Source organism: Solanum pennellii, chromosome 7, assembly GCF_001406875.1.
Source record: "Solanum pennellii chromosome 7, SPENNV200".
Taxonomy (NCBI): Eukaryota; Viridiplantae; Streptophyta; class Magnoliopsida; order Solanales; family Solanaceae; genus Solanum; species Solanum pennellii.
In genome coordinates this window covers 71949559-71976820 of record NC_028643.1, presented here as the reverse complement: position 1 = coordinate 71976820, position 27262 = coordinate 71949559, and the positions used below count along the sequence as shown (strand labels likewise).

Genomic DNA, 27262 nt, shown 5'->3' with positions numbered 1-27262 from the left:
TGCATGGGTTCTCGAGCCAAGGCTGCAGAAGGGAAATCCAACCACCAGCAAATCTCTGTTTCACCATGTCTACCATGGATACCATTGCCAACAACAATCAAAACGAAATGTTGCTGGATCTTGACAAAAAGACCATGGTAAGTCTGTTTCGTAACAATCCCTCCTCAATTCTTGAAAGTTTTTCAAGAAGCCATAGCCACAAATACCAATAGCTATCATCAAAGTCAGGTCAATACAGTGTATTCATCAAATTCTAAGGACAGCCCCAAAATACAGAACAGCCATCAAACTCATCGCCCTAAATCCCAAGATATCTTCTAATTTTGATTCCCCACCAAAACCTCGCGCAAACCCCAAAGAGGACTACGCTATGCAACTGCTTGTGAAAGTAGAATCACAACAATCAGAATCCTCCTCTACAACTGCCAAATTTGTATTCCACAGCCTGAATTATCAGTAGTCTAGATGTGATGTTATTTCATTTTTTATATTTTTGATATAATCATTTACGGTACAAAATCCAGAAAATGATTTAAGAAAAATATGAAAGATGTTGTTTTCACTAACCATTTCCCTCCAAAACCATCAATCTCTTCGCCATATAGCTTGGGGATCTCAGCCATGGCTTTGGAATTATCACAAAGAGAATCCATTAGCCGTTTTCCTTTCTCTATAAGTTTCATTGGCCGAGTCAAACCAGTTTGTACCTTCTCATTCCTTTATACTTCTTTACCTGATCAGCTTTGCCACAAAGATCACGTTGACAGAAGTAGTCACATAAAGAAGAGTCGTCACCTAACAAATAAAGATTAAGATTCTTCCAAAAGGAGTCATAATGGCGATCCTCTTAAAGGTGCCCCCAAAGGCTGTGTTGAAATTCATGTGCGTTTCAAAACCATGGCTTCGGCTAATCTCTAGCCGTAAGTTAGTAAAGACTCATGTGAAATTAACAGGTAATGACAAAGAATGCAGCCACCATAGGGTTATTTTTCAAGACTCCACAGGCAATTTCAAGGTAAGTCCTCTCCCTCCCTTGTTCCACAAAGAACAAAGAATTGAACTTTTTAACATGGATTCTCCCATGGAAAGCCCCAATATTTATACTAAGATTGTGGGTTCTGTCAATGGATTGATTTGTATGTATAGCAAGATAGAGGAACCAGTCTTATGGAACCCCACAATTCGGAAATGTAAGAAAATGCCTACATTTGAAGCTAATTTGAGGAGGGACTGCTCTTATTATCTCAACTATGGTTTAGGATATGATGAGTCACATGACGATTACAAAGTAGTAATTGTTCAATGTATTTACGATGATGGTGGTTCATATGACACTGTAGTCAACATTTATAGTTTGAGGACCGATTCTTGGAGAACAATTGATAAGTTTCAGGGCAACTTTTTGATAAATTCTCCAGGTAAATTCGTGGATGGGAAGCTTTATTGGGCTTTATCTGCTGACATTAATACGTTCAATATCTGCAACATCATTTCTCTTGATTTAGCAGACGAAACATGGAAAAGCTTGATGCTTCCGACTAGTTATGGAGAAGGCAGCTATCCTTTGGCACTAGGAGTGTTCGGAAATGATCTTTCTGTGCTTTGTCCTAACTGTCACGAAGTAACTAATTCGGATGTATGGATTATGAAGCATTCTGGAGTTGAAGTGTCGTGGACAAAGATTTTCACTATCGATCATCCAAAAGATTTTGCGGAGTTCATATTTTTTTCGTCTATTTTCTCTATACCTTCTTGCCAGTCAAATAAGGGTGAATTTTTACTCTTGCTTCCTCCGGTTATCATGATATATGATTGTTCAACTAGACAATTAGAGGCTGTTAATCACTTTGAGGAATGTTTTGCTGCAGAAATCTACGTCGAAAGCCTTGTTGATCCCCTATTGATAGCACAAAATGATAACTCGTAAGAATTCTGCTTTATTTTAACTGATATCATCAGCTAAGTTAGATTGGAGCAAGATTTTACGAAAACATATTCTTAACACTTGGGATGGAATGATTTCTCGATTTACTTACTGAAGCCTAGAAATAAAAACGTTGATGCAGTTCTTTTTTCTCAAATGTAGAACAAGATGTTGAATTTGTATGAGTACATATTTGAGTGATTTCATTTTTACTCCAGTTTCTGCAAGTAATAATCTAATAATCCCCAAATAAGAGTAATCTATCCATTTAATCCATCTTCACATTGAATCAACACCAACAACAAACTCAATGTAGTATAAGGTCCGAAAAGGATAGAGCACACGTAGATCTTACTTTTAACTTGTAAAATTAAAAAAAAGAACTATTTTTAAAAGATATTCCACATATAACGCATATCAAATCAGCTAAAAGAAAAACACACATAATTAAGAGGACATAATGAAAAAAGACCAATATGGATTGTGGTGCTTTAATAAGAGTTTTTGGGTTTGGGCTCTGGGTATGAAAAAAATCTTATTAGAAGCGTCATCTTAAATAGGCTCTGCAGTGTGCGATTCGAATTTAGTTGAAGTTCTGGATAATTTTACAATAACGAAAAATTTTACAAAAAGATACTCCCTCCGTTCACTTTTATTTATCATATTTCACTTTTTAAAAGTTAATTTGACTAATTTTTAAAGTTAAATTAAATTACATTAATGTGTTATTTTTAATAGAAAATTAAATATTAAAAAATTATATAAAAATTACATTATTTACATATCAATATGATAAAAAGAATATATTTAAAAATATTAATTAAAATTCTTATAATTTAAATACTATGACAAATAATATTCGACGAAGGGAGTAAATTTAAGCTGAAGTTGATACCCACAAATTCCAAATATTAAAAAGGAAGCCTGCTCTTAGTTGGAAAAAAAAGTGAACAGTTTAAAGAGGAAACGCCGCCAAAGCATTTGCAGCAGCTAAAAGGGACGCTGTTTTTCTACAATTCTTTGCCGGAGTTGTGATTCTAATCAATGGAAATAATTTGCCCAATTGATGCACAATACTCAGAACAGATTGCCGCACTTCTCAAGCCGCCACCTCCACTAGAAGTCCAGGCATAAACTCTTTTCTCTTTTTTGTTTGTTGGAGTTATCCTTTAGTCTATTAACTGTTTGATGAATGTTCACAGAAGTATTTTGAAGAGCTTTTAGCCACTAGACAATGCGATGGCATCAAAGTTAAACCTACTCCACGTCATGGAAAAGGTAATTCTTTCGAAATTTCATTGCGAGTTGAGACGCTTTGTGTTTATGAACACGACTGCTGATTAGATATGGATTATGGAGCCACCTGGAGTAGTTTTGTATTGTGGCATATTTGATTGATTGATTGTTTAATGTTGTGATATGAAACTAAAGTTAATAACTTGATGAGGAATCTCGAAGTGTTGGTTTGCTTAACCACTTGTTAGGGAATTTTGAAATGTGGGTTTGCTTACCCAAAACGAGTTTGTACTAAAGTTCGGTTCTTTNTTAGTGAAAACGATTAAAAATCCTGTGGAACAGGTCGTGGTTTTACTCTCTTAAGCAAGGAGGTTTCCACGTAAAATCATTGTGTTGATTTTACTGCATTTAACTTTCTGATAATTTTCTGGAGTGTAGTAAGGGACCTGGTCCATTACTTGTTAAGTGAAGGCACATATTCCATCAGATTGATTGTCTAATGTTGTGATATGAAACTAAAGTTAATAACTTGATGAGGAATCTCGAAGTGTGGGTTTGCTTAACCACTTTTTAGGGAATTTTGAAATGTGGGTTTGCTTACCCAAAACGAGTTTGTACTAAAGTTCGGTTCTTTTCATGGGTTTTATTAATTAATCAGCACTATATTGAGATTTGTGGGATCATAGGGGTTTATGCTGAGACGGATTTCAAAGAAGAGGACCTTGTCTTGAAGGATCAAATGCTTGCTGGTGCCCAACATCCTTCAAATAAGGTATTGCTGATGGAACTAGTGGCACAGTGTCATTTTCAATTTTCTCTTGGTGGACATGCTTCACCTTGATCTTTTGAATGTGGCAGGTAGACTGCTTGGTATGTAGTTATTGTTTCTGCTTTGTTGGGTCTATAGAGCTTCAAATTGGGAGGAAGCTATATCTAGAACAGCTGGGTGTCATATGCAAAAAGATTGTTATAACTCTGATTCATCTGTTGGTGAAGATCAGCAAGTCTCTGGAGAATAATGTTCTTCTAGCCCTTTAAAAGATAAAATTTCTCTCCCTAAGGATGTGGTCGAGTCATTGTTTAATGGCGAGATGCGACTACCATATTCTGAGAAATTCTCAATGCCTCCAATTGTTTCTTGTCCAGGTGGATGTAAAGAGAACTACTATTGCAGGTAAACATTCTGCTCTTTTTCTTTACATAAAAAAATTCATTCAATAATGGACAAACATCCAAAATTTATTTTCTACCGCATTAACAGTAACAAGACAATGAGGCTGCATAACATGACATAAGCAGCTTCTGACACATTTCTAGTATTATTATAAGTGGGAAGCATCAAAGTACAATATTGGATTATAATTTTACCCATATATTAAATAAAAATATTTAATTAATAAAATATTAAATAATAATCATATCATATTGTACTTAAAATATATATTTTTATATGAAATAAATACATTAAAAAGATAATTATTCATTAATAATTTTCTAAAGAAACTATTGTCTTTTTACATTCCTCACTATGATCCTTGTCTCTTCATTTCATATATGTATTTCTTCTTGCTTTTTACATTTTATTTTATTATGAGTTTGATTGAGAGCATTTGAACATTTTTCTTTTGGATGCTGCATTGTACATATTATTTTAAGTTATTTTTTATTTTATTTTTTACTTCTTATTTATAATATAGTTTATGATGTTTTAAGATTTTAATCTCTGCTGAAAAATAAAATTTGTAATTTTGTGTCAATAGCTTATGAGATGATTTTTTTTGGTTATAGGGAGGAAAATCAACTGATGAGATGCTTCAGCATCGATCGCACAGAACTATACTTTGAGTTGTGCCAATACAAATGGAGTAAGTCACTTTTCGTTCTGACATAATTTTTTTTTAGCATAATGCTTTGTCTGTTTTTTTTTTTTACTATTATTATTATTATTTTATTTTGTCAATAGTAGGTCAAATTTAATAAATTTTCATATGCAAATTCATGTGAGTTATTTGTGTATAAAGCTAATTAAGTATTGAATTTTGATAACAACCATCATAANGTCTTGAAGGATCAAATGCTTGCTGGTGCCCAACATCCTTCAAATAAGGTATTGCTGATGGAACTAGTGGCACAGTGTCATTTTCTTCCTCGCAGTAATCATCTGACTTTTTTTTTGTTGGTATTTTTTCAATTTTCTCTTGGTGGACATGCTTCACCTTGATCTTTTGCTTGTGGCAGGTAGACTGCTTGGTATGTAGTTATTGTTTCTGCTTTGTTGGGTCTATAGAGCTTCAAATTGGGAGGAAGCTATATTTAGAACAGCTGGGTGTCTCCCCTAACGATGAGTGTCATATGCAAAAAGATTGTTATAACTCTGATTCATCTGTTGGTGAAGATGATTCTGATGTAGAAGATCAGCAAGTATCTGGAGAATGTTCTTCTAGCCCTTCAAAAGATAAAATTTCTCTCCCTAAGGATGTGGTCGAGTCATTGTTCAATGGCGAGATGCGACTACCATATTCTGAGAAATTCTCAATGCCTCCAATTGTTTCTTGTCCAGGTGGATGTAAAGAGAACTACTATTGCAGGTAAACATTCTGCTCTTTTCTATACATAAAAAAAATTCATTCAATAATGCAAAACATCCAAAATTTATTTTCTACCGTGTTAACAGTAACAAGACAATGAGACTGCATAACATGACATAAGCAGCTTCTGACACATTTCTAGTCATGCTGAAGAGTATCCTTTCAACATCATAATGCTATCTTCTTATTCCAATCGAAGGGTTTTCTATCTTCATTTTGTTTGAATCTTATCCATTTCATTGGGTACATGGAGGAACACCCCGCATTTTTCTAGATGAATTGTGCAGGGTTTCAGCTTCTTGAACAGCCTTTCTACCATCTAGGAATAAACCTAAAAGCCTTCTTGGAGATACCTTCATTTTGTTGCAGGCTTGCAGCTATTCAGAGAGTACATGAGGAGGCTGGTATAGCCATATAAACATGTATTTCTAAGAGTCTGCTTGAGCTGCTAAAATTAGAATATCGAACTATTAACTCTAAACGAGAAAACAGATGAACAAATCTTGGTGGTACATTTTCTGTGGTCATATTCTTCTGCTATTCAAAAAGTTAAATAGCTTTAGATATTGGACACCTCTCCCGTGAGATGAACTTGTTTTACCATTTTATGCTTCTCATAGTACGATTGTATGACTCTTCTCTTAATTTCTTGACCATAATTATGACTGAATACTTTGCTAACCTTTGTAAATTTTTTTGGCAGCAAATCTTGTGCAGAGGCTGATTGGGAGTCTTTTCATTCTTTGCTGTGCACGGGGGAGGGGTCAAAGTCATTAAGCACAAAGGCGCTTCAGAAATTTATAGAACATGCTAATGGTAAGGTTCTAATGTGTCTGCTATCTATTATGGTAGTCTTAGTTCATAACTCGCCTACCTATTTATCTTGTTATTCAAGCTATTTCCTTTTCTGGTTTCTTCTGCCAGATACAAATGACATTTTCCTTCTTGCAGCAAAGGTAAGTCCTTTTCTTTTCTTGATGCAACTTGCCTCTTTCCCTTTTTCACTTTTCCTGCCAAACTGCAAAGCATTTTGAAGAATAGTTCATTTCCTATTTTCTAATGTCTTTCATCTCTTGTTATTTTCATGTCAAACTGCAATTTTTCTTAGGAAAAGTGAGGTGCATATGCAAAGACACAAGTCTCTTTGTTTGTATGTCTTGCGACATGTTGGAAACCTGCTTAAGCAATTCCTTGCAAACAAATTTTTGTTTTTTTATAGGTTATTTCTTTCACCATTTTGAGACATAAGAAGTTGAAAGAAAGTCGTCATGAGGGAAAAGGGAAGCAGGTTATTTCAGAAAGTATTGATTTTTCTTTACTGGGGGAGGCATGGAAGCCCGTGTCCATGGGATACAAACGAAGGTACTTAATTACTCTTCACAAGTTGCTATAAACTGAATTTTAACCCGGTTGAAGAAAAACTTATGCTCTCACAAGAAAGTGCATATGCTTGCCAAATTATTAATATCATATATTGTCTTTCCTGAATTACATCCGCATGGTGCTGGCTAGCTGCTTGATTGTAGATAGCTGCTTGATTGTAGAACTTGCAGGATATTCCCCCAAGAAAGGAAATGTGGAATGAGTCATATCTCAATCCACTTCAGGGACCACTTTATTTAAAAATTTGACTCATATAGTATCCTCACTCTGAAGATAACATTGAAAAAAATATTGAAAATTTAAAATAACTCAAAATTTTGTCTAGTCTCTTGAGAGATCAATCATATTTGGTAATGAAACCGTTGGCTATTTTAGTTGTCTTAGCATTCAAGTTTGTGTTGTGTCCATATCTTAGTTGTTGACTTAATTTACAAACTTGATGCATCTTGAAATTGCTTAACTTTTGTTTTGATATCCTACAAAATACTATGCCCATCTTGAATAAAGAAGCAATATTACTTCTTATTGCGACCTAAGATAAAATAAGTTATAGCTTTTCCTCTCTAATAGTTAAGCTTTTACATTTGGTGGTTGTACATTTATTGTTAAAGCAACTCCATGTGTAACCTAATATGATGGCGGGGCAAACCTTAATCAGAAACTTGGAGGTATCATAAGCAAATGTCATATCGACCAAATACAGCAAAGATGTCGAGTATGTAAGGAAACAAACCTTAAGACCAACAAAGGGTTTGAAAGCATGAGGATGTAAGCCCGGAGCAGACAATATCACCTCTGGATTGGGCTATTAGAATTACAATTCAATATTATCAGAGAAGAAAAAGCTCTGGGTTCAAGTCTAATTGCTACCCTTAAATAATTTCCTTGTGCTTGGCCCAAAAAGACGAATCATGCCAACACGTGAGAAGTTGTATTTGTAGACCTATGATAAATAATAATAGTGTTCTCTCTCTTTAGTTTAAACTCTTAGAGGTGGTCACATAGTTCAATATTTTTATGCTTATTGATCTTCTAGGTAGAGCATAGAGGTTTAATTGGTTTCTTTATTTTGCGAGGATTATGGTTCATTTCATCTCTTTTGTTGTAAAAAAAAACTCAATAGATGGTAAAACTTTCACCATTAATGATATTTGTCCTTGGCTTTCATTTATTTATAAAAAACTTCAAGGGTTTGCTTACATCAGCCCCTTGATAGTCTTTTCTCTGGATTTCCCTTCTATAAATTGGGGCCATGACAGATGTCTATACAACATACACTTGATGCTGATACATATATAAAAACTTACCTTACCAAAAAGATAAAAAATCTAAAATGAAATTAGGGCAACAACATGAATCAACATAGAAGCCCTTCCAAACATGCTGCAATGCTTCCTTGAAGGATAATAACAGTGATGAGCCTATAAGCTCCAAGTCATGATTATTTGTCTTTTAAGGTTCCTGCATTTTCCCCTAGAACAAATAACTTGAAATTTTGTGGTGTCAAGTATGACAAATTTGACTACAATATAAATATTACTCAGAGCTGAACTTTCTTAACCTGAACTTTTTTAATTTTCTTTTTTTACGAAATAGTAAAATCTTCGTATGTGGAGTATCGGGCTTCTGTGCCAGGCTGATGCATGATTATTCTATTTGTCAAGTTTCTCTTGTAGTTTAAAGTGACTTTTTGTATAGGTGGTGGGATTGTATTGCTTTGCCAGCTGATGTTGATGGTTCTGATGAAGCTTCATTTAGAATGCAAATAAAGGAGCTGGCATTAACGGTAATCCTTGGTTCCGATGTAACCTGCTTGCATTTTCCATCATCACTTCAATCTGCTGAAGTATCTTTAGTTTGTCAGCTTCAGCTGCATAGGAGTAGTTTTTTCACTTGTCATCAATCATCAGTTGAACTTGTTAAATAGTCCTCCTTGGGGGCTGCAAGTTGACTCTATTATTAGACCAAAAAAGGGTTTACTTCTTCTATTTTGGCTGAAATAGATGAGCGCGTTGCAACTCTCCTCTATTATAAGATTCAGAAGAAAAAAACTCTCCTCTTTTATGATCTCCCTTCCATATTTGGTCTTCAAGGACCAGCTTCAAGCAGGAAGAACCTTTTCCCCTAATCGTTATTTACATGGTAAGAGTAAATTGGTTTTTTCTTCCAGAAGATAATGGAGCCTACTATTCCTACTGTAATCGATGTGGAAGTTGCATGCTACAAACATCGATCAAATTAAATGTGCAAGTTATAAAGAACAAACAGTCATAAGCTAAAACCACATTAATGAATTTCCATTTTGATTATCTCATACATCATCAGTTTTCTCTTAAGAATCAATACTGTTCTGATGTTGCCTGGAGTACACTGTGTTATCGCCTAATCTGAAACTGTTACTCAACTTCTTTCCAAGGATGTAACAACACTATAGTCTTAATATAGCGAGTCAATTGGAATAAGTCTTGCTTAGGAGTTAAGTTTAAGTGCATTTGTCAAAATTATGTGCTCTCTTGCTGCTTTATACGTGACCCTCTGACCTGTGTATTTTGTTTTATATTTATCTGCATGATATGCTTCTTGTATTTTTATACTGAAATTTGATTTATCAGTTTGAATTATCCAGTCTCTGCAGCTCCTCAAGGAGGCTATCTTTGATGAGGAATGCCAGCCATGTATCCTAATTACTTTTGAATCAATTGACTGCTCCTCTTATTTGTAGTAATTTTTGGTATGTATGTGGTTCAAGATGGAATCCTTGACTCTTACCAGTATTCTCGCTTGAAATATATGGCAATATCATTGGCATGTTTGAGCTGAATAACCTGTAAGTAAATGATAGATAAACTACCTTAGTTTTATTTCCAGTATGCGTGCAATAAATCTGATGATCTTTTGCCTTCTTCTGCAAATTGCATGCAAAATAAATTACCTCTTCCCAAATGAATGTCCTAATTTGAGTTGGCAAATTTACTACTATGGCAGGAGAGTCCCTTGTTGCATAACATATTCTTTGAAATCATTAGGGCTAGAACAATTTAAAGCAGGGGTGAGAAGCATATGAGCCATCTGCAGATAATATTTTGGTATTGATAATTTACTCCTCCTCAAAAGTGGACATTATTTTGGAATGGCCTAAATAATGGATGATGAGCTTGGCGCATTTGATTTTTGACTTGTACATTTCCCCTGGCATGCTGCTATTTTTACTCTATGTTATTCTGTTCTTAGTTTATTCTTATGTTATATGTTGCTGCTGTGAACTTAATTAAAATCTTTGCTTGTTAATAGTGATTTGGTGGTAGAGTCACCAGTGGAGGATTACTTTCTGTATATTGATGATCTTCCTCTCTCTGAAAAGGTTAAAACCGAGTCCTCTATGTGCTTGTGAAGCTTGCTAGCATGCAGAAATTTGACAGCATTACTTTTATGATAAATTGGCAGGGAGAGGTTGAGCAAACTACAAAGCCTATCCTGGATGCTCTTGGTGATGACTATTCAATTTGTTGTCAAGGTATACTATGATGTGTGACGTGAATATCAAGGATGATCTAAACTCCTACACACACACACACACCAGGTTCAAGGTTTCTTAGGACAAAGTTGTAGTTGGCAATAGATATATGGTGTTAGGGGTGGATACAATATGCAATTAGAGATAGCTGTGACTACAAGCTTAAAATTTCTGAGTTCTATTTAAAAAGGAAATATCATGGCTGGGGACTTTGCATGTGGCTCTTGCATTTAACTGATAGGATGCATTTTCTCTTAACTTCATTGGTTGTTGAGTAGTGCATTGCTTTCAAATTCTGCAAGAGACAGTTCTCCTTTTTATACCATAGGCAATCTTAGAAGTTGTCTTGCAGAAGGGGTAAAATTTTGCTGCTAGCATTTCAACTAATGCAGAAGTTGACAAGGCATGTTTAATTCAATGGCACATCTTTGCTACCTTCTGTAGTGCTAAAGAATAAGAAACCCGATTTTCTCTGTTCTATTGATTTGGAAGTGTTGTACAATATTCATTGCTTTATTGAATAATCAGTTCTTGGAAAGGACATAAGTAGCTGCTGGGAATTTTTTAAAAAAGTTGTGTGTCTAAGTGGTGTCTCTTTACTTTTCCAATTCTGGTCTACCTAGTTTTATGTGTATATATCTGAATCATAATCACAACCAATCTTTGATAAAAGGTACTGCATTTTTCCCCTTGCAAAGCTGTATGAACCATTCCTGCAGACCTAATGCAAAAGCTTTTAAGCGAGAAGAGGTATGTTCCGATATCTGCAAATTCTTCCTTTCTTATTCTTTTCTCTCAATGGAATAACCTCTTAAATAGGAAGAAAGAACTAGAAATGCAATAGAAGACTTGATTTCAGGCAATGAATGAAACCTGTAAAGCAGATAAATGACTAGTGTAGTGAGTTCTCTGCAAGTAGGTATGGCGTTGCAACTTGGTTAGGGGTTCTAATTCACCACATTGTCTCCGACATTCTTGAAAGTAGAGAACTCATGGACAAATCATTATCTGGAAACATATCCGAAGGAAATTGCACTGGAATGGAAGTTGTTATTCTTACATATATAACACTTTGAAGAAACCTTTACTTAATCATTATTTTGTGAAGTCTGGCTGGATATTTTTGAACTGTGCTTAAACCAGCTCCAAATTGCTCAGTAATATATTTTTCATAAATTGTGAAACATATTTACAAGACGATCCTGAACGTTTGATATTGCATTATTAGGATCGAGATGGCCAAGCAACCATAATTGCTCTTCAACCAATTGCCAAAGGAGAAGAGGTAAGCTCTCAACTTGTGTTTGTAGTTACAAATTCATTGTGCTTCGGAGAATTTACTTACAGAGTCGCTGGTTAATAAGCTCCGAGGTGTTGATATCTGCAGATAACTATTTCATATATCGACGAGGACCTTCCTTTTGAAGAGAGACAGGCATTACTCGCAGACTATGGTTTCAGATGTGGATGCTCCAAATGTCTAGAGGAAACTTAGTTAAAGATCAAAGGCAACTTCTTCTTGAAAATGACCACAATTTTGGAACATGTAACTGATGTACAATATGGATTTAGAGGCATAATTTTTTATTTCATTATCTTGACAGGGTGTCTGCAATTAGAACAATTAATAGAGCTGCTTGTCTCACTTCATTTTTCTTTTTTTTGTTCGCCAGCCATAAAATTGATTTAGTTTGTTTTTGATATACAGAATCGGAGTAGACCGATCGATGTGTACTCAGGAAGAGGAAATGTAGGAGGGAATTATAATACGGTGAAGAATAGAACTTTTACCAATAAAGAGAAAGTAATTAATTAATTGAACTATTGAGATTTTTCGAGATTAAATTGTAGTTTAATTATAAGTATTTTTTTAGTGTGGTGGCACAACGTAGACACTTTCAGTTGCCACGTTTTGAAAACAATCCCAATCGAATCGTACAAGTAAGGGCACAATAAATCTTAATCAAGGTTTAGTGCGTATTTGAATAAATCTTAATCAAGGTTTAGTGCGTATTTGAACTAGTTTATTTTTACGTGTTTTTTACTTTTTAAGGATTTTTAAAATTTTGACCATGTTTGGAAACATGTTTTTAAGTATTTACTTTTTCGTCAAAAAGTTTAAAAATAAGTGAAAATATTTTTTACTTTTGATTTATAAGTTATTTTTTCCGTTTTAATTTATATGTCGTCTTTATTAAAAATAGATAGTCTTTAATGTTTTTTATTTTATAAAATCAATGCATAAATAGTATTTTTTTCATTAAAAAAATTGATCTAGTTTGATTTAAAATGGAGCGTAAGAAAATAAATAAAATTTTTTAGTCTTATAATTTTAAATTAAAATTACATTAATATATTAAAATATTTTTAATTTTGTGACCTTAAAATATCATATGAAAAGTTTGAAGTATAAAAGAATTAAGTAATTATCTCATTTTCATAGATCAAATCATCAAACTAGTTAATCATTAATTGCAAACTTCACCTTATTAAAATATTAAATAAGAATATACGGATAAATTTACTTAATTTCTCAAGAGTATATATTTAAAATAGTGACATATATATACGAACCGTGTTTCATTTTTGCACAACAGAAAAACCTCAATGAATCGATTGACTCGAACACTCACCTTTCTCAACTCGTCCGACTCCAAACGATTCCACTCATTCATCAGCGATTCCCGCCTTCGCTTTTCAACTGTGAAATCTCTCGCCGTCCCACTCTCCGTCATAACCTCCGCCATGAATCCTTCTCAATTACCTCAAACTTCAGAAGTTTTTCCGCCGTACCCAACCGCTTAACGCCGACGGGAATGGATTTTTGGGATCGGCATGAGGCGCCCGGATTCGAAGAATTTGTTCGGGTTCATGGTGGAGGTGCTGCTTCTAATTTAGAAGGTTCTAATGAGAGTGTAGTGGAAGAGCGAGAGCCTGATGAGGTGAATGAAGAAAATCAGAGTCGATCGTACGAAAGGAAGGTTTTGCCGGAGGAACTTTCGAGGAATGTAATTACGCTCACCTGTGAATCTTCTGCTGAGGGAGGTATTTGCGATGTATATATTGTTGGAACCGCTCACGTTTCTGCGGTAAATTTTCGAGTTTTTCTTCCGTATGTTTTATGTATGATGGATATAGAATTTGTAAGAGAAAACTGTATTCAGGCTTGGAACATTTCTGAGAATTTGACTTCTTCTCCTTTTTTTGTGCAAATTCCCAGAAGATAGAAATGAAATTAATACTTATAGATCAATAACATTAGCTTGCATCCTATTATCGTTAGTTGTGATATTTAAGGCAATTTTGTTTTATCAATCAGATCATATTAAAGGAGCAGTTTTTATAGTACAGAACGAGTTATATCGAGGGTTGTATAATCACTTTAAGTTTTCCCTGCATGATCCCAGGAATCCTGCCAAGAAGTCCAAGCGTTGATCAGTTTCTTGAAATCCCAGGTGCTTTTTCTGACTATGTATTTATTGGTAGCAGCCTGCTTTATCTACCTATTACCTCCTCTCTTTACGCTACCAAGATCCATGCTCGAGTTTTTTGTTGATTCTGGATTATTGATGATAGGTTGTTTTCTTGGAGATATGCTCAGGCCGTGTGGCTTTACTTATACCTCATAATTCAAAGGTTTGGACTTTCATCTCTGACATATATCTTTATCATTCTCCAGATAACTTTATGAAAGAGCAGCTCTTGGACAGAGCAAAACATGGAATTTCTATATTCTCAGTTTTCTTGTACCATATAGAGAAGTTTTGCTATGTTATCTTTTTTTCTTCTCGAAATTAACTAGTTTTCAGTTTAATACAGACTGGTAATCTGCTTTTGGTACTTTTTGTCTTCTCTCTATCATTCAGTCCAATTTTTTGCTTTCTCATTGCAAGGAACATCTTTTGGTTGTCTATCTTATTGTGCTCTGGTGCTTCAAGAACTACTGTTTAGTCATATTTGGGAATCCTTTTTATTTTTATATGAAAAGAAAGAATCTGTTAGAAAGATAATCAAGGTCCAAAATTCAAAAAAAGGAAAACTGAGTTCTGGTTAAACCTTCCTGTGTACCATAGAATTTCTAGTTAAACCTCTTATTTGAGTCAAAGCATTGTCTGGTGACGCTTCAAATACTGGGAATGGGAGGTGATGAGGAATTTCTTCACACATTGTACAAGTGGCCTATAAATGATGAAAGTCGAAAATAGGATGGCATGGAGGGGAAGAGGGGAAAAGTCATTTATGGTAAGTTTGTAGTTAAAGGTGTTACTTAATAGGTACTGAGGATAGGAGGGAGGTTTTGAAGAAAGTATGGAATAATAAAGCACCGAAAAGAATAGCTTTCTTTACTTGTTGCCCATAGTGCAATATTAATGATGATAGTTTAAGAAAGAGGAGGAGAGCTATGGTCAGTTGGTGTTGTTTCTATAGGAACAGCCAAACAGGGAGGATACTCACTGTTTGTTATTTCATTGCAAGTATACAACACGGTCTGGAGTCTTGCATCACCTTTGTTAGTTATGGCTTGGGTGATGCTGAGAATGATGACAAGACAACCAGCTTGGGATTGCCTGAAAGTAGCAAGGGGAAAGCTATTTATGTATTTTCACAGATTATCTGTTGCATGTATTTTTTTTTCGGGTGTAAAGAGAGGGTGCTGTTGTGTATTAGTTTGATAATTATAGTTGAAACAATCAGTTGTATGCAATACATTTTTATATATAACAGTGGTGTTTGGGCGAAGGTTCACACACTCGACTATTCCACCGGGTGCCCACTACCTCCCAATTACATAGGTATTGCGTAACTCTGCCCATTCAGACAGATGGGAAAAAATCACCTAGTATATTTGTCACAAGATTATATGTAGTACCTTTGATACAATTTTGGTGTTTTATTAAGTAGATGAACTTGATTTATAAAAATAATAAAGATACTCTTATACTGTTTAAGAGTTAAAGAAGTGACATAACTCAAGTTCAATATGTCCTATTTATTTTTGGACTAAGTTGGCTATACCCCAGAATAAGAATAAAGGGGAACTTGGATCAGTAATATAAAAGCCAACAACAAGTTCTTCTGTTCAAGTGGTAGTGATGATGGAGATACACGAAGGAAGAATGTTATGGAGAAGAGTGGTACATGCGAAATAGGATCTTAATATTTGTTTAAAGTCAGTGTTATGTTCCTATAGTATAGGTGTATGGAAACAGAATTGAAATGTGGCAAAATAGAAAACTTTAGGGTGAGCTCTCTTGTAAAACTCATTTTATTGTTGGGGATAAGCAAAGATTTACGGATGGGATCGACTCATATAAAGGATCAATTTCCATGGTTTCGCTAAATAAGTGATAGAAATACTGCATAGAAGAACTAAGAGGTCCTTTCGGTAAAATATACTATGATTTAATAAAGCTAAAAATGATTCGTGTAAATGCCAGTAGACGTTGAAAGGAATTTTATTGTCTGGGGACTGAAGTAGAGGACAGTTCTTTTTCTCAAATTCTTATGTGGTGCGACTCTTTTCCTGGGATTGCAAATTATGAATTCCCTCTAAATCAAGTAGTCCCTTATATAGGATCAGGAGAATAGAAAGCATAGGATGGGTGTTGCTGCCATACCTTTAGGCATCAAGGATACAATGAGATCATCCGTACCTCCTAATTTAACCTTGTTTCCCCAAATCAATGTGCAGTCTGAGATTATATTGCTGGTCTTCATCTTTCACTTCTTTGATTAACTTCTGATGTTCCCATCCTAATTGTGCCAGGTACCAACTGTGGGGGATATGGTGGATATGTGGAAGAAAAATTAAAATCCATTTGGGATACTCTATAGCTGGTTAATTGCTAAGGTATCATTAGCCTCTACATGTATTATACATAGTTTTGAAATTCTACTTTACTTCCTAAAGTAATACTGCCTTTCGTCTCTTGGTCCCCTCTGTCTCTTGGTTCCCCTTTTTTTGTGGCATATGAATTGTTAGTTGGATTTCCTTCATGTTTTAGGTTGCTACCAGCTTGAAGTTGTACCTGGGGGTGAGTTCCGTGTGGCCTATGAAGAAGCAATGAAGTATGGGGGAAAGGTGATACTTGGTGACTGTCCTATGCAAGTAAGATGCTTTGGATAATTCAAGCTTTTTAAGATGTTGAGTTAAATTTCTGGTTTGTTAATGAATAGCATTCTCTGATGGACGAATGATTAAAATATATCAAAACTTAAAACATGTCAAAATGATGTTTATTTTTTTATTTTTAGTGAATATCAGAACTAAAATAAAGTCCTAATTGCTCCATTATGTCTCCTGGTCTCTTGCCGTGGATAATTCAATTGGAAAACAATTAAATTAGTTTCATTTAATATTTTTTTTATACTAGACTGATTAACTGCAAAAATTGCATAATTTCTTCCATAAATAAATCCCAAACACCTTAATTACTACCATGATCTCTCCTAACTGCTTTCTTCAACAAATCATTTGTGTCCCAGATTCTAGTTTCTGTTCAGTTTTGTAATCCGTGCTATCCAACTCAATAATTTGGCTTTTCCAAAGACTGCAAGATATGTTCGTTATTGTTTCAATCAAGACTTGTAAAATATTTTCTTTGTAATTATATTCTGAACATATTTGGAAGCATTTTCAATGTTATTTCTTGTGTATCATTTTGCTTCTGCATAATAAATCAAATATTCATCATTGACCAAAAAAAAACAGAAAAAAAGAACATGCTTTGATTTTTTCTCAACTCCAAATCACTCTATCAAGGTTAGATGTTTCTTGTATTTTTTTTTGGTTGGTTCTATTTAACTCATGTAGGTAACCCAGAATTCTTTTTGCAGTGTATGTGCCCTAGTTCTAGAATAGCCACCTCTGATTATGGAGCTAATATCCATTTTTTGCGATCCCAATTCTGATATCCTTGTTCTATCTTTTGCATCTACATGATGCTAGTAATGAAAGATTTACTTCATCCAAAAAAAAAAAGATGTAATACTTGTCTAGTGGGATTGGAGCTGTAATAAGATATGTAATGCTTCTTGATACTTTAGTGCTCTTGCAGTACTACAATTTTTTCTTCTGTTTTTACGAGTTCTGCAAGTAGGACAAAAACATATTTTTATTTCCTGCTCAATTTCTTGTTTCTTGTAATGTGGAACCGCTTTTTCATTTTTCATTTTCGGATAAATTACTCTAAACAACCATGTAATACGACTCTATCATAGACACATTCATTGTATTTTAAAATCAACCATTTGCACCCTTTATACTATGGAATCCTACACCATTATTAGCATGCATAATATTCATACTAAGTGTACTAAAATATAATTACTAGAAGGAGAAATTACAATTACAAGAAAAAGTTTGTATATATATAATTTTAAGGAATTTAAGCTAATAAACATTTGGTTAAAAATATATATTCAACACCTTTGACCGTGTATCTTTCAAACCCCACTTGTGGGATTTCACTAGGAATGTTGTTGTTAACCTTTCAAACGTTACCAATCTTTGAACAGATAACTTTGGAAAGAACATGGGCATAAATGCCGCTTTGGCACAAAACAAAATTCTTGTCCTCCTTGTTATTCCAAGCATTATTTTTACCAAAGACGGAAGACCTCAACAAGATGGTAGGGATGCTTGGATAATACTCTTTGTCATTGCCCGTCTCTGCATATTGGATTTGTGACAAATATTGGATGTTACTTACATTGTATTGAACTTCTGCTGTTGAGCAGTTGAAGGAAATGGATGATGTCGATATGTTGACTCTTGCAATTCAGGAAATGAGCAAGCGCTTCCCCACTCTTTGGACTACTCTAGTTCATGAGCGAGATTTGTAAGTGCCTCTAACTTAAATACATCCCACTAAGCGTGTGATTAAAATTCTCTTCTGGCCCTACCTCCATCTCCTTTTGTCTGTACGGTCAAATTTGTTATGCTGCCTGCCTTAGTTGTATGCAATACTTGGTTTCTTTATCTGGCTTATATCTAAAACCTGGCACTTGTCATTAAGTCATGAAGAGTGTTATATTAGATTTAGAGAGCTTGTTGGATGTAAGCCCTTCAAAATAGAACTCAGAAAATAATCTGATTAATTATTCCACATATTCGAAAAGTATGTTGTGTCTAGCTATTTGGCTTTCTACATGTAGTTTGGCACTAATAGAACCTGCATTTTGTTTAGAGGTGGCCTATTTTGGTTTAATAATGTATCGTATGAGGATACATTTCATTATAGGCTTTTGGGAAAGGTAGCTTCACATATATTGGTGTTAGTTACTCTGTAAAGGTCGATGGGAAGTGTTATTAGGAGTAAAAGGATACCTTAATATTTGGTACTCAACAAGTGTATGAGGTTTGCAGTGATCTCCCTATTTTGCAGTGGTGCTTTTTTTTTTTTTTTTAATTTTTCTGATGAAGAGAAATTTCTCAAGCAGCTCTTGATCTCAATGTGTTGGTATAATTTTCAGTTATTGCATTTCATATCATTTATTCACAAGCATTTTATAAATTTCCATTTTTGCGACAAGAAAAACTTGGGAAGGTAGAGTAGAAATTAGCGTGATAGAATATGCTAAGTTAGTCAATTGAATTAACACGTTGCTTCAATAAAAATAGGACATCCTTCCTATGTTGCTGTTACGTGTAAGCACTGTCAAGTCAATAGTTTGCCAAGTGGAAAAGACAGACTTCTTGTATCAAATTTTTATCACATAATGATGGATTACATGCACCACTCTCAAGGAGTAGGTTCTGGGGTGAGACAAACCAGTATTAAATGAAATATGTCATGATGTGTTTGTTGCGTCCTTCGCTAACATATATTTCCAGCTTATCAGTTCTTCATCGCATCAATTTACTAGTATTTAACTGTGTGAGCTTTTGTAAATGCAAATGAGCTCACTGTTCTGTTTATTTGCTTGAAACACAGGAGATTTATGGTAATTTTGGTCTTCCTGGCATTTAAATCAGAATCTTTGAAGGATGACAATGAACCTGACATTTTGACTTTTGATGATGTTCTAATACTGAATTACAAATGTTAGAAATCCGCCTCTATCTGTCCTTCCACAGGTTCATGTCATCTACATTACTAAGAGTTGCCAGTGAACACAACTCTGTTGTAGCAGTCGTTGGGAAGGGTCACCTTCCAGGAATCAAGAAGAGCTGGAAACAACCCATTGAGGTGAATAAAAGTTGTTGCAAATGTAGATAGAACTAATGATTTCTCCTGTACATTGCAAAGCATTTGGAGCAGTTTTTTGGCTTACGTATCTGCATATTTTGTCTCACAAGTTAGATTTGAATGTTTTTCACAATTCCTTCACAGAAACGTGCCATCTCTGTCATTAGAATTTTGTCAACACTCGGAGTTGCAGTCGCAGGGGCGGCAATAATATCTGGCATTTATACTTCAATTAAGAAATAACATCATTGGCTCATATACGTTTACATGCTGAGGTCATGCATTCAACTCTGATCTGTCCTACTGATGTCGGAAAATGGGGAATCATTGTTTTTGCAAAATTCCCTGGTAAGCCACATTGAATTTAGATAGTACAAAAATTTGCCCCAACTCTTTTTATCTCACTCCACCTTCTCTCGGTCAGTATACCATCTCTGTGTTGGTAGAGCACCACTTCTTTACATAATATTTCCTGTTGTACACATTCTCAAGTTGATTGATATTGTATGTCCGTTGTTTAGCCACAATCTTTTACGCTCTCATAGTTATTTGTGCTTATCTTGGGTGATATGGGAGATATCTAATCCTAACTGATCAAAAATAATTCCAATGTTTGAAGGTGGAAGGAACAACTTTGCTTCGAGGGATCATATGCGACTCGCGATCAAGATCAAGGTGAAGGAGGTGAGGAAGAAGCTTAGTTCTTCTCAGCCAACATGTTCAATACCAGGTTTGCCTCGTAGTTTCCAGGTCTTCATCCATATTCACATATTTGAGACTTTGCACGGTTGCAAATTTACCAACCAATAGCTATAATATGACACTTTTCCGGTACCATTTTTTTTTCACAGCATGCAAATTTTTTGATGCTTTTCATTCATCCTCTAAAATTTTTTTTACAAGCATCAAAAATGTAAAATATTATGTTCAGGGAGTACTTATTGCATTGCACTAAGTTAAGTTGAAACCACTTTGTTCAATTTTTAAATTTTGAAATCACAAAATCCTGGCGTAGCTGCTAAAGCCTACATTATCTCGAGCACATATTTTCCGTTGCCGTCATCATGACATAAAAAAAGGTTCACTTAGTTCTTGATGCTGGTCATTTCTAGCAAATGTCCATAATATTCTATTTTAAAAATAATATGATTAAAAATTCAAATTTCATTTTCTATAGCTGCATTATTCATATCAAAGGCGCAATGACAACAAGTTTTCAAATTGATCCATCAATTAGAAATGTAAGTAGAGTTTCCAGGATAATATGGCACTAGTATAACAAGTCCATCAATCAGGATATAACCACTCACAATATTGCGTCTGAGCCATTATGCCAAGAGGAACTAACCATCCCCCAGAATTGGTAATAGACGCATTATTTTCATTATTATCTTGTTATGAATTTTATGTAGAAATATTGAAGGGCCTCAGTGTGTGTAACAAAATCAGATCATTGATAATTAAACCTCACAGAAATCCGCTAAGATAATTAGAATTGTCATCATAAGCCATGACAAAAAAAAATTGAAAATCATTGAAATAATTACAAAAATCAATCAAAACACATTACAAATTTTTGAATGTAAAGAGAAAAAGGTGTGCTCAGACAGCCAAGGGTTTGTCTTCAACCAATGGGGGTCTAAATCCCCAGATCAGAAACTCTAGTCCACAAAATTGCTTCCTCATCACACAGTTATTAATTCAAATAATGCATTCAACAAAACAATGGATTTCGTAGATTAATTTTATAATTAGTGATTCAGATAGTACATGCGCAAAATCTAATTGAGTGAAACAAACAAATTAAATTGATTAAAAAGGAAATCTAAGTGGCGTTTCCAGGATAATATGGCACTGATAACAAGTCCATCAATCAGGATATAACCACTTTCAATATTGCGTCTGAGCCATTATACCGAGAAGAACTGAAAATCCCCCAGAATTGGTAAATAGACGCTATTAAGAATCTTCATATTTTTGTGACAAACAAATTACAGATTTAAGCAATCATTTAGAGAAAAACAGATGTAAGATTGATAGAAAAAATGATGCTCAGTGGAAGGAGAAGTCGTTAATTAATAAGCTCACGGAGAAGGCTTTTAAACCTTCTTCCACTGCCCAATACACCCTATGGTGCTTAATCTCATCACAGCATACTTTTCCATCAATAAACAAATTCAATTAAGAAAAAAAATCAAATTTGAGTAAATTAGTGGTTATTGAAAGGCTTCAGTGTGTGTAACAATCAGATCATTGATAATTAAATCTCACTGAAATCCGCTAAGATAAATTAAATTTATCATCATAAGCCAGATCTAAGTATTATCAAAGCAACTCCTAATCGTTGAAATTGCAGCAAAAGCATGAGAGTATAGAAAAACAAAAACAGGAAGATGAAGAAGAAAAAAGTGTGCTCAGACAGCCAAGGGTTTGTCTTCAACCAAATGGGGGGTCTAATCCCCAGATCAGAAACTCTAGTCCACAAAGTTGCTTCCTCATCACACACATAATAAGAATTGAATACAGAAAAAACAAACTGAAAATTCAAAAGATGTGAATCATAGCAATTAGGAAGAATAAATCCAAACATTACCCATAACCAGAAGAAGCCGATGAAGAACGTAATAGAGATGAGATGTATATATAGGGGTTGGGGTTGGGGGTGGGGTGGGGATGAGTATTTGACGCAGCTAGGGTTTTGTGTACTGTTTGGGCTGGGTCGAATTTTGCTAGGGTTTTGGAGGGACAATCAATAATGGGCCTAATTGCAATATGGGCTTCGTTTGGAGATTGGGTCGTCAATTAGATTCAATATGAATCTTAACAAATTTCCAGTTTTCAATTTTTCATTGAAATATGGTTAATATATGGAACTTGAAATTACAATATAATACATTTATTTAAAGAAAATATGGTCGATAAGTGGTTATTAGTCGTTGCTTCTACTATTCCTTACTTTATATTAAATATATATTCACTATACATATAATATATACACCTATACACAAAAAAGATATAGTTAAATTGTATAAATAATATATACTTCGTCATGTTGGTAAATTAGATGATCGAAGGTACAGTACGGATATAATGATCTATATGTTCTACTATATGCAGTTACGAACTTAGGATTTTTATTTAAAGGGGTTCGAAAAATAAAAATATAGTGTGTACGTAGAACTTGAAAATAGAACCTCGGCCCTTAGATCCGCCCCTGACTATATGGTACTATAATCTCAACTCTGATTATGCGTGTTGCATTGCTTGTCAAGTTGAGTTTAACTTGCTTCTTGTTTTAGTATTTGTCCGATCAAGAAAGCAATGAAATTCCTAACGATATATAATGATTATTTCAAATTATAATACTTTAATTGTTTTTTCTAGTATTTGCTTTCATTTTCAACTATAGTTCTTGTTTATTTGGTGAAGTGAATCTGTCAATGGGCATACCAACTTACCAAGTACCAACACGTCAGAGTCATTAGATTATTGTGATTAGTGTACACATACGTAGAAGAAGTCTTCCATGTTTTCCTCTCCAAGTATTAAAGCTTTCTTCATATATTTCATCTGTTTTTATGAGTTGTGGTGGGATGATTGAGATCCTTTTTTTTCTTAATTAGAGGTTTCAGATTCGACCCTTGAGTATAGGAAAAATCCTGTTGTGATCATTGCTTCTAGAAATAGGCCTTGCAATGTGCAGATCTAAAGAGCATCTCGAATTTATTTTTTATGTTTAAAAGAAATGACCTAGTTTCTTTTTTAGTCTGTTTAAAAAGAATGATCACTTTCCTTTTTTGGTAACACTTTAACATTCCACGTGGTAGGTTTAAGACCATAAGATTAAAGGGCATTTTAGTATATTTGACATAACTTTAATTTAGAATAATGAGATTAAACTATGTTACAAGCCAAACTAGACCATTCTTTTTTAAACGGAGGGAGTGTATGTGTTCTTGACCCTTTGCTTGAACTAGAATTTCCTTCACACAAATTGGTAAGGAGTAATTAAGTACAACAAAAATTCTAAAAATAGAAGAGATTTAAGAGTAATGGAGACGAAAAGGCTCTTGTCATTAGAATTTTATTTTGAAGCTACCAATCAAGTTACAAAAGCAGATAACAAACATGCTATACAAAGGTAACATTAATACAAATAATCCCCCCCCACACACAAAAATAAAATAAAAAATAAAGCCAAATAATTGAAATTTTAAGTGCTAACATTGGTTCTCTATTTGTTCACAAAAGCACATTGCTTTCTAATTTCACCAGCAGAGCCAGTCTTAACTTCTATCCTTCCCATTTTCTCCATCGCCTTTGCAAATTCCGCATTGAACTCTTCGAGTGAACCCTTAACTAGCTGGTTGATGTATGATTTTGTTGTAGAACTTGTTGTTAAAGCTGCATCAGATTGAAATAGGCCTCTCCTTTTGAGCAAAAGCTTGTAGTAGCTTAGATCAAATGTCCTGAAACTACCAGGATCCATCTCAACTATCATTGTATTGTCGTTGATTGATTTGCATTTCTTCCCCTTAAGATTGGATGCATATTCACTGTCTAGAGATGGGTCTTGTGTGCCTAAAGCACCGGTGAAATTGTACAAACGTGTTGAAAATGACGAACAATGAGCGATTCCAATGGTGTGAGCACCTGAGAATTAAGGACCTCTGTTGTAGTTATGCACAAACATGAAAAAATTATCACCATAGCCAAATGCAAGATTTAAAATTAGTGTAGATATGCTTGTTACGAGAAGTAGATTCAAGATTTGAACTGATTGTACTTTAAAAATATGAGTTCGGTCGAACCAATAGTGCATAGGTTGCACTTCTTTTAGTTCTGTGTTCATTATGGAATATGTGGAAGTAAACATAAAAATAAATGTATTATGTACTTCAATTTAGTTTACCAGATAAGAGGACCAAGTCTTTTAGGTTAAGACCCTTGTTGGCAAAAGATGTTTGGAGACTTGACAAGTTACTTGTTGGAGGTGGAATATTTGCCAATGCTTCAGAAGCATTAGATATTTTTCCATCTCTTCTACCAGTTGGTACATTCCAGAAAGGTCCTCCCTATCATTCAAAGAAGAAGAAAATTAGACGGCGGATATTGTGAGTTCAAACTATATGTACACACGTGTAACGTTTATTCTGAACTCACTGACTAATTTTAGGTATGTGTGTTATTTTCTCGAGTTTTATACTTACGGTGACCACAACAGAGTCTCTAGTAATCAAGGCAACAATATCAGCACAAGAAACAACTCCAGGGCATTCAGCTTCAACTATTTTCTTCACTCCATCTATGAATGAGAAACCTCTCAATGATTGATTAGAAATCGACACTTTTTCAGTCTGATTCTTCGTGCTCGAAGTGAAATTCAGAAGTATAGAACCATCACAACCCTGCAAAATTAATAAAAAACAAACAAAGAAACACTTGTACCATTAAACTTTTGAGTAAGTTTCATTTAGACACTCGATTTATGACCTATTCAATTGAACATCTGAACATATGATGAAATGTTAACGTACCCTGACAAAGTTCAATCATGGAAATGAAGTCGCAATAAGGCTGCTGCAAGAGATGGAGCATTTGGGATGTGCTTGTGGACATAGTCCTCAATAATTTTCTCTGCTTTTGGACAACTCTTGGCATAGAAATTTAATTGTAACTGTGCATGACTAGCATCTAAAAATATACCAACAATACAAATAACAAAGAGACCCAACCCAAAAGTAGACATTATTTATTTCTAGTGAAAGAGATCTTAGTATTTTTTTTTTCTTTCTATCACACATCAACTCGAGAGGATGAAAACCAATTTATAGGACTAGAAATTAGATTAGTTATATTATGTCTCTTTCAATAGAGCTTCTAATTAAGTGAGAATTTTATTGTGACCAACCTCAATCATTTGATGTTTAAGCAAACACCTATATTAGGATTGTTTAAAGGATCAAATACCAAATGAAAGAAAAATATAGATAGTTATTTAGAAAAAATGTTATACATGTGTGTGTGCGTAATGGTGTAGTTATCACGGAATCAGAAACTTATATAAGGGGATTCAAAAAGATTTTGAAATGACACAGTTATAATTTGAACATATATACTTGAATATTATTAAAGGTTAAGAAGATTCAACAACTCACACATAATTTTTTTCAAAAAAAAACTCATTTTTACTCTATTTGCATAGTGTAAATTTTTGACGAAGGGAGTAGGTTAATTCTCGACACTACTTAGTTCTGCCAGTTGATGGAGCAACCCATGTCCAAGTGGTGTTTGTTGACACCCATTTTACTTCAAAATTACATTGTATATATAAATAGGCAAAACTTTTATGTATATATTAAATGTTGATTTCACTTGAGTTTTTTTATACTTTGATTTCACGTAGTGAAAATTTTGATCCCGTCATAGTTTACTGTGCATGTGGAAGTCAATTTTTCAATAATTAGCACTTAGTAGTAGTACCTGCTACGTAGTATTATTAGCACATACATATATATGAACTGGACAAACTGACTTTGCTATTTATTCATCTTTGATGCGAAAGGCATAATGTAAGGATCAACATAATTGCTTGATTAAAATAATAGAGATTACGTCTTAAAAAGTTGGAATATGGTGGTACACCCTTTGTTCATTTTTATTTGTCATGGTTGCGTTTTTTGAAAGTCAATTTGACTAATTTTTAAAGTTAAATTAGATTACATTAATTCGATATTTTAAACAAAAGAATTAGATATTCAGAAACTATATCAAAAGTACTATAAATTGCAATTTTTTACATATTAATATGATGAAAAAATACATCTTTAAATGTTAGTCAAATTTATTATAGTTTTGACTCTAAAAATAGAAATCATGATAAACAATAGTGGATGGAAGGAGTATTCAATAATAATAATAATTATAATAATAATAATAAAAACTTCACCAAAAATCAATTACATATAACTAATCCTGCCTCGATAAGACTGATTGATTCTGCGTTTGCTGAGAAGATAATTAGGCCGATAGTACTTTTTGTCTAAATCAATTTATGTTTTCAATCAACTAATCCCCATGCAAAGAGTAAGATCACGTATGCCTTAGTCGCAGTGGCAGAAATTTTACAAAGGGTGTCTAACGTGACATTAACTCATTCAAGGTGTTTGAAATTCATTATCAAGATCTAAAATCACTAGGCGACAATAACCTATTGTGTCAAGGGGAATAAATCCTTATGCTGAGGCGCGAATAGTTCACTTTCTTTAAGAAGATTCAAGACCATTACGACATAATCTATACCGATCCAACAACCACTCTTGACTTATCCCCTTCGGAATACAACAGCCCAACAACGTTATACAACTCTGGATTAGTTGAAGAGTCCAAAACTCCACATAAGAACACCTTCCTTCATTAGATAAAT

The 27262-nt window shown here is 34.1% G+C and overlaps 4 protein-coding genes and 7 non-coding genes across 13 annotated transcripts; 3 read left to right on the top strand and 8 right to left on the bottom strand.

The window, feature by feature from the left end:
- The first annotated feature begins 96 nt into the window (after positions 1-96).
- LOC107024072 (F-box/kelch-repeat protein At3g23880-like) lies at positions 97-2389 on the top strand. The gene has a single exon (XM_015224960.2). The coding sequence runs from the start codon at positions 836-838 to the stop codon at positions 1925-1927; it is 1092 nt and encodes a 363-aa protein (XP_015080446.1). The 5' UTR covers positions 97-835; the 3' UTR covers positions 1928-2389.
- Positions 2390-2846: 457 nt separating this feature from the next.
- On the top strand, positions 2847-12295 carry LOC107024012 (histone-lysine N-methyltransferase ATXR2). 3 transcript variants are annotated; one of them, XM_027918581.1, is made up of 16 exons: positions 2847-3052; positions 3127-3202; positions 3847-3932; positions 4019-4093; positions 5474-5748; positions 6452-6564; positions 6673-6704; positions 6968-7110; positions 8830-8917; positions 9758-9806; positions 9904-9958; positions 10423-10492; positions 10576-10645; positions 11319-11395; positions 11874-11930; positions 12033-12295. In XM_027918581.1, the coding sequence occupies exons 1-16, from the start codon at positions 2969-2971 to the stop codon at positions 12138-12140; spliced, it is 1458 nt and encodes a 485-aa protein (XP_027774382.1). In that variant the 5' UTR covers positions 2847-2968; the 3' UTR covers positions 12141-12295. The 3 variants fall into 3 exon arrangements, with proteins under 3 accessions (XP_027774382.1, XP_015080371.1, XP_015080369.1); XM_015224885.2 differs by lacking the exon at positions 4019-4093 and having other exon boundaries at positions 5399-5748; XM_015224883.2 differs by lacking the exons at positions 2847-3052; positions 3127-3202; positions 3847-3932; positions 4019-4093 and adding an exon at positions 5226-5267 and having other exon boundaries at positions 5399-5748.
- Positions 12296-13232: 937 nt separating this feature from the next.
- On the top strand, positions 13233-20875 carry LOC107024011 (traB domain-containing protein). The gene is given in 10 exon segments (XM_015224882.2): positions 13233-13734; positions 14053-14100; positions 14222-14281; positions 16413-16515; positions 16651-16754; positions 18164-18277; positions 18386-18486; positions 19725-19836; positions 19981-20184; positions 20456-20875. Coding segments are annotated over 9 exon segments (1014 nt in total). The 5' UTR covers positions 13233-13461; the 3' UTR covers positions 20080-20184; positions 20456-20875.
- Positions 20876-21073: 198 nt separating this feature from the next.
- On the bottom strand, positions 21074-21201 carry LOC114078127. Its single transcript, XR_003579669.1, has one exon. It is a non-coding gene; the product is annotated as a small nucleolar RNA snoR80 (small nucleolar RNA).
- Positions 21202-21258: 57 nt separating this feature from the next.
- On the bottom strand, positions 21259-21347 carry LOC114078112. The gene has a single exon (XR_003579657.1). It is a non-coding gene; the product is annotated as a small nucleolar RNA R11/Z151 (small nucleolar RNA).
- An 83-nt stretch (positions 21348-21430) lies between these two features.
- LOC114078107 lies at positions 21431-21531 on the bottom strand. The gene has a single exon (XR_003579653.1). It is a non-coding gene; the product is annotated as a small nucleolar RNA Z157/R69/R10 (small nucleolar RNA).
- A 126-nt stretch (positions 21532-21657) lies between these two features.
- Positions 21658-21783, bottom strand: LOC114078126. The gene has a single exon (XR_003579668.1). It is a non-coding gene; the product is annotated as a small nucleolar RNA snoR80 (small nucleolar RNA).
- A 100-nt stretch (positions 21784-21883) lies between these two features.
- Positions 21884-21992, bottom strand: LOC114078114. Its single transcript, XR_003579659.1, has one exon. It is a non-coding gene; the product is annotated as a small nucleolar RNA Z152/R70/R12 (small nucleolar RNA).
- Positions 21993-22060: 68 nt separating this feature from the next.
- Positions 22061-22148, bottom strand: LOC114078113. The gene has a single exon (XR_003579658.1). It is a non-coding gene; the product is annotated as a small nucleolar RNA R11/Z151 (small nucleolar RNA).
- A 94-nt stretch (positions 22149-22242) lies between these two features.
- On the bottom strand, positions 22243-22344 carry LOC114078195. Its single transcript, XR_003579736.1, has one exon. It is a non-coding gene; the product is annotated as a small nucleolar RNA Z157/R69/R10 (small nucleolar RNA).
- Positions 22345-22523: 179 nt separating this feature from the next.
- Positions 22524-26357, bottom strand: LOC107025463 (peroxidase 3-like). The gene is made up of 4 exons (XM_015226250.2): positions 25386-26357; positions 25047-25272; positions 24749-24911; positions 22524-24489 (listed from the first exon to the last, which is right to left on the bottom strand). Exons 1-4 carry the CDS (start codon positions 25583-25585, stop codon positions 24071-24073), a joined length of 1008 nt encoding a protein of 335 aa, XP_015081736.1. The 5' UTR covers positions 25586-26357; the 3' UTR covers positions 22524-24070.
- Positions 26358-27262: the final 905 nt, after the last annotated feature.

What these genes read in the sequence shown, in the direction of transcription:
- LOC107024072 (XM_015224960.2), top strand. Translation starts at nt 836, where the DNA reads ATGGCGATCCTCTTAAAGGTGCCCCCAAAGGCTGTGTTGAAATTCATG.
- LOC107024012 (XM_015224885.2), top strand. Translation starts at nt 2,969, where the DNA reads ATGGAAATAATTTGCCCAATTGATGCACAATACTCAGAACAGATTGCC. An exon ending in TAAAGGAGCTGGCATTAACG is followed by an intron (nt 8,918 to 9,757) that starts GTAATCCTTGGT and finishes TGAATTATCCAG; the next exon opens with TCTCTGCAGCTCCTCAAGGA. An exon ending in ATGTTTGAGCTGAATAACCT is followed by an intron (nt 9,959 to 10,422) that starts GTAAGTAAATGA and finishes GCTTGTTAATAG; the next exon opens with TGATTTGGTGGTAGAGTCAC.
- LOC107025463 (XM_015226250.2), bottom strand. Translation starts at nt 25,585, where the DNA reads ATGTCTACTTTTGGGTTGGGTCTCTTTGTTATTTGTATTGTTGGTATA. An exon ending in CGACTTCATTTCCATGATTG is followed by an intron (nt 25,273 to 25,385) that starts AACTTTGTCAGG and finishes GTACAAGTGTTT; the next exon opens with CTTTGTTTGTTTTTTATTAA. An exon ending in GAGACTCTGTTGTGGTCACC is followed by an intron (nt 24,912 to 25,046) that starts GTAAGTATAAAA and finishes TTTGAATGATAG; the next exon opens with GGAGGACCTTTCTGGAATGT.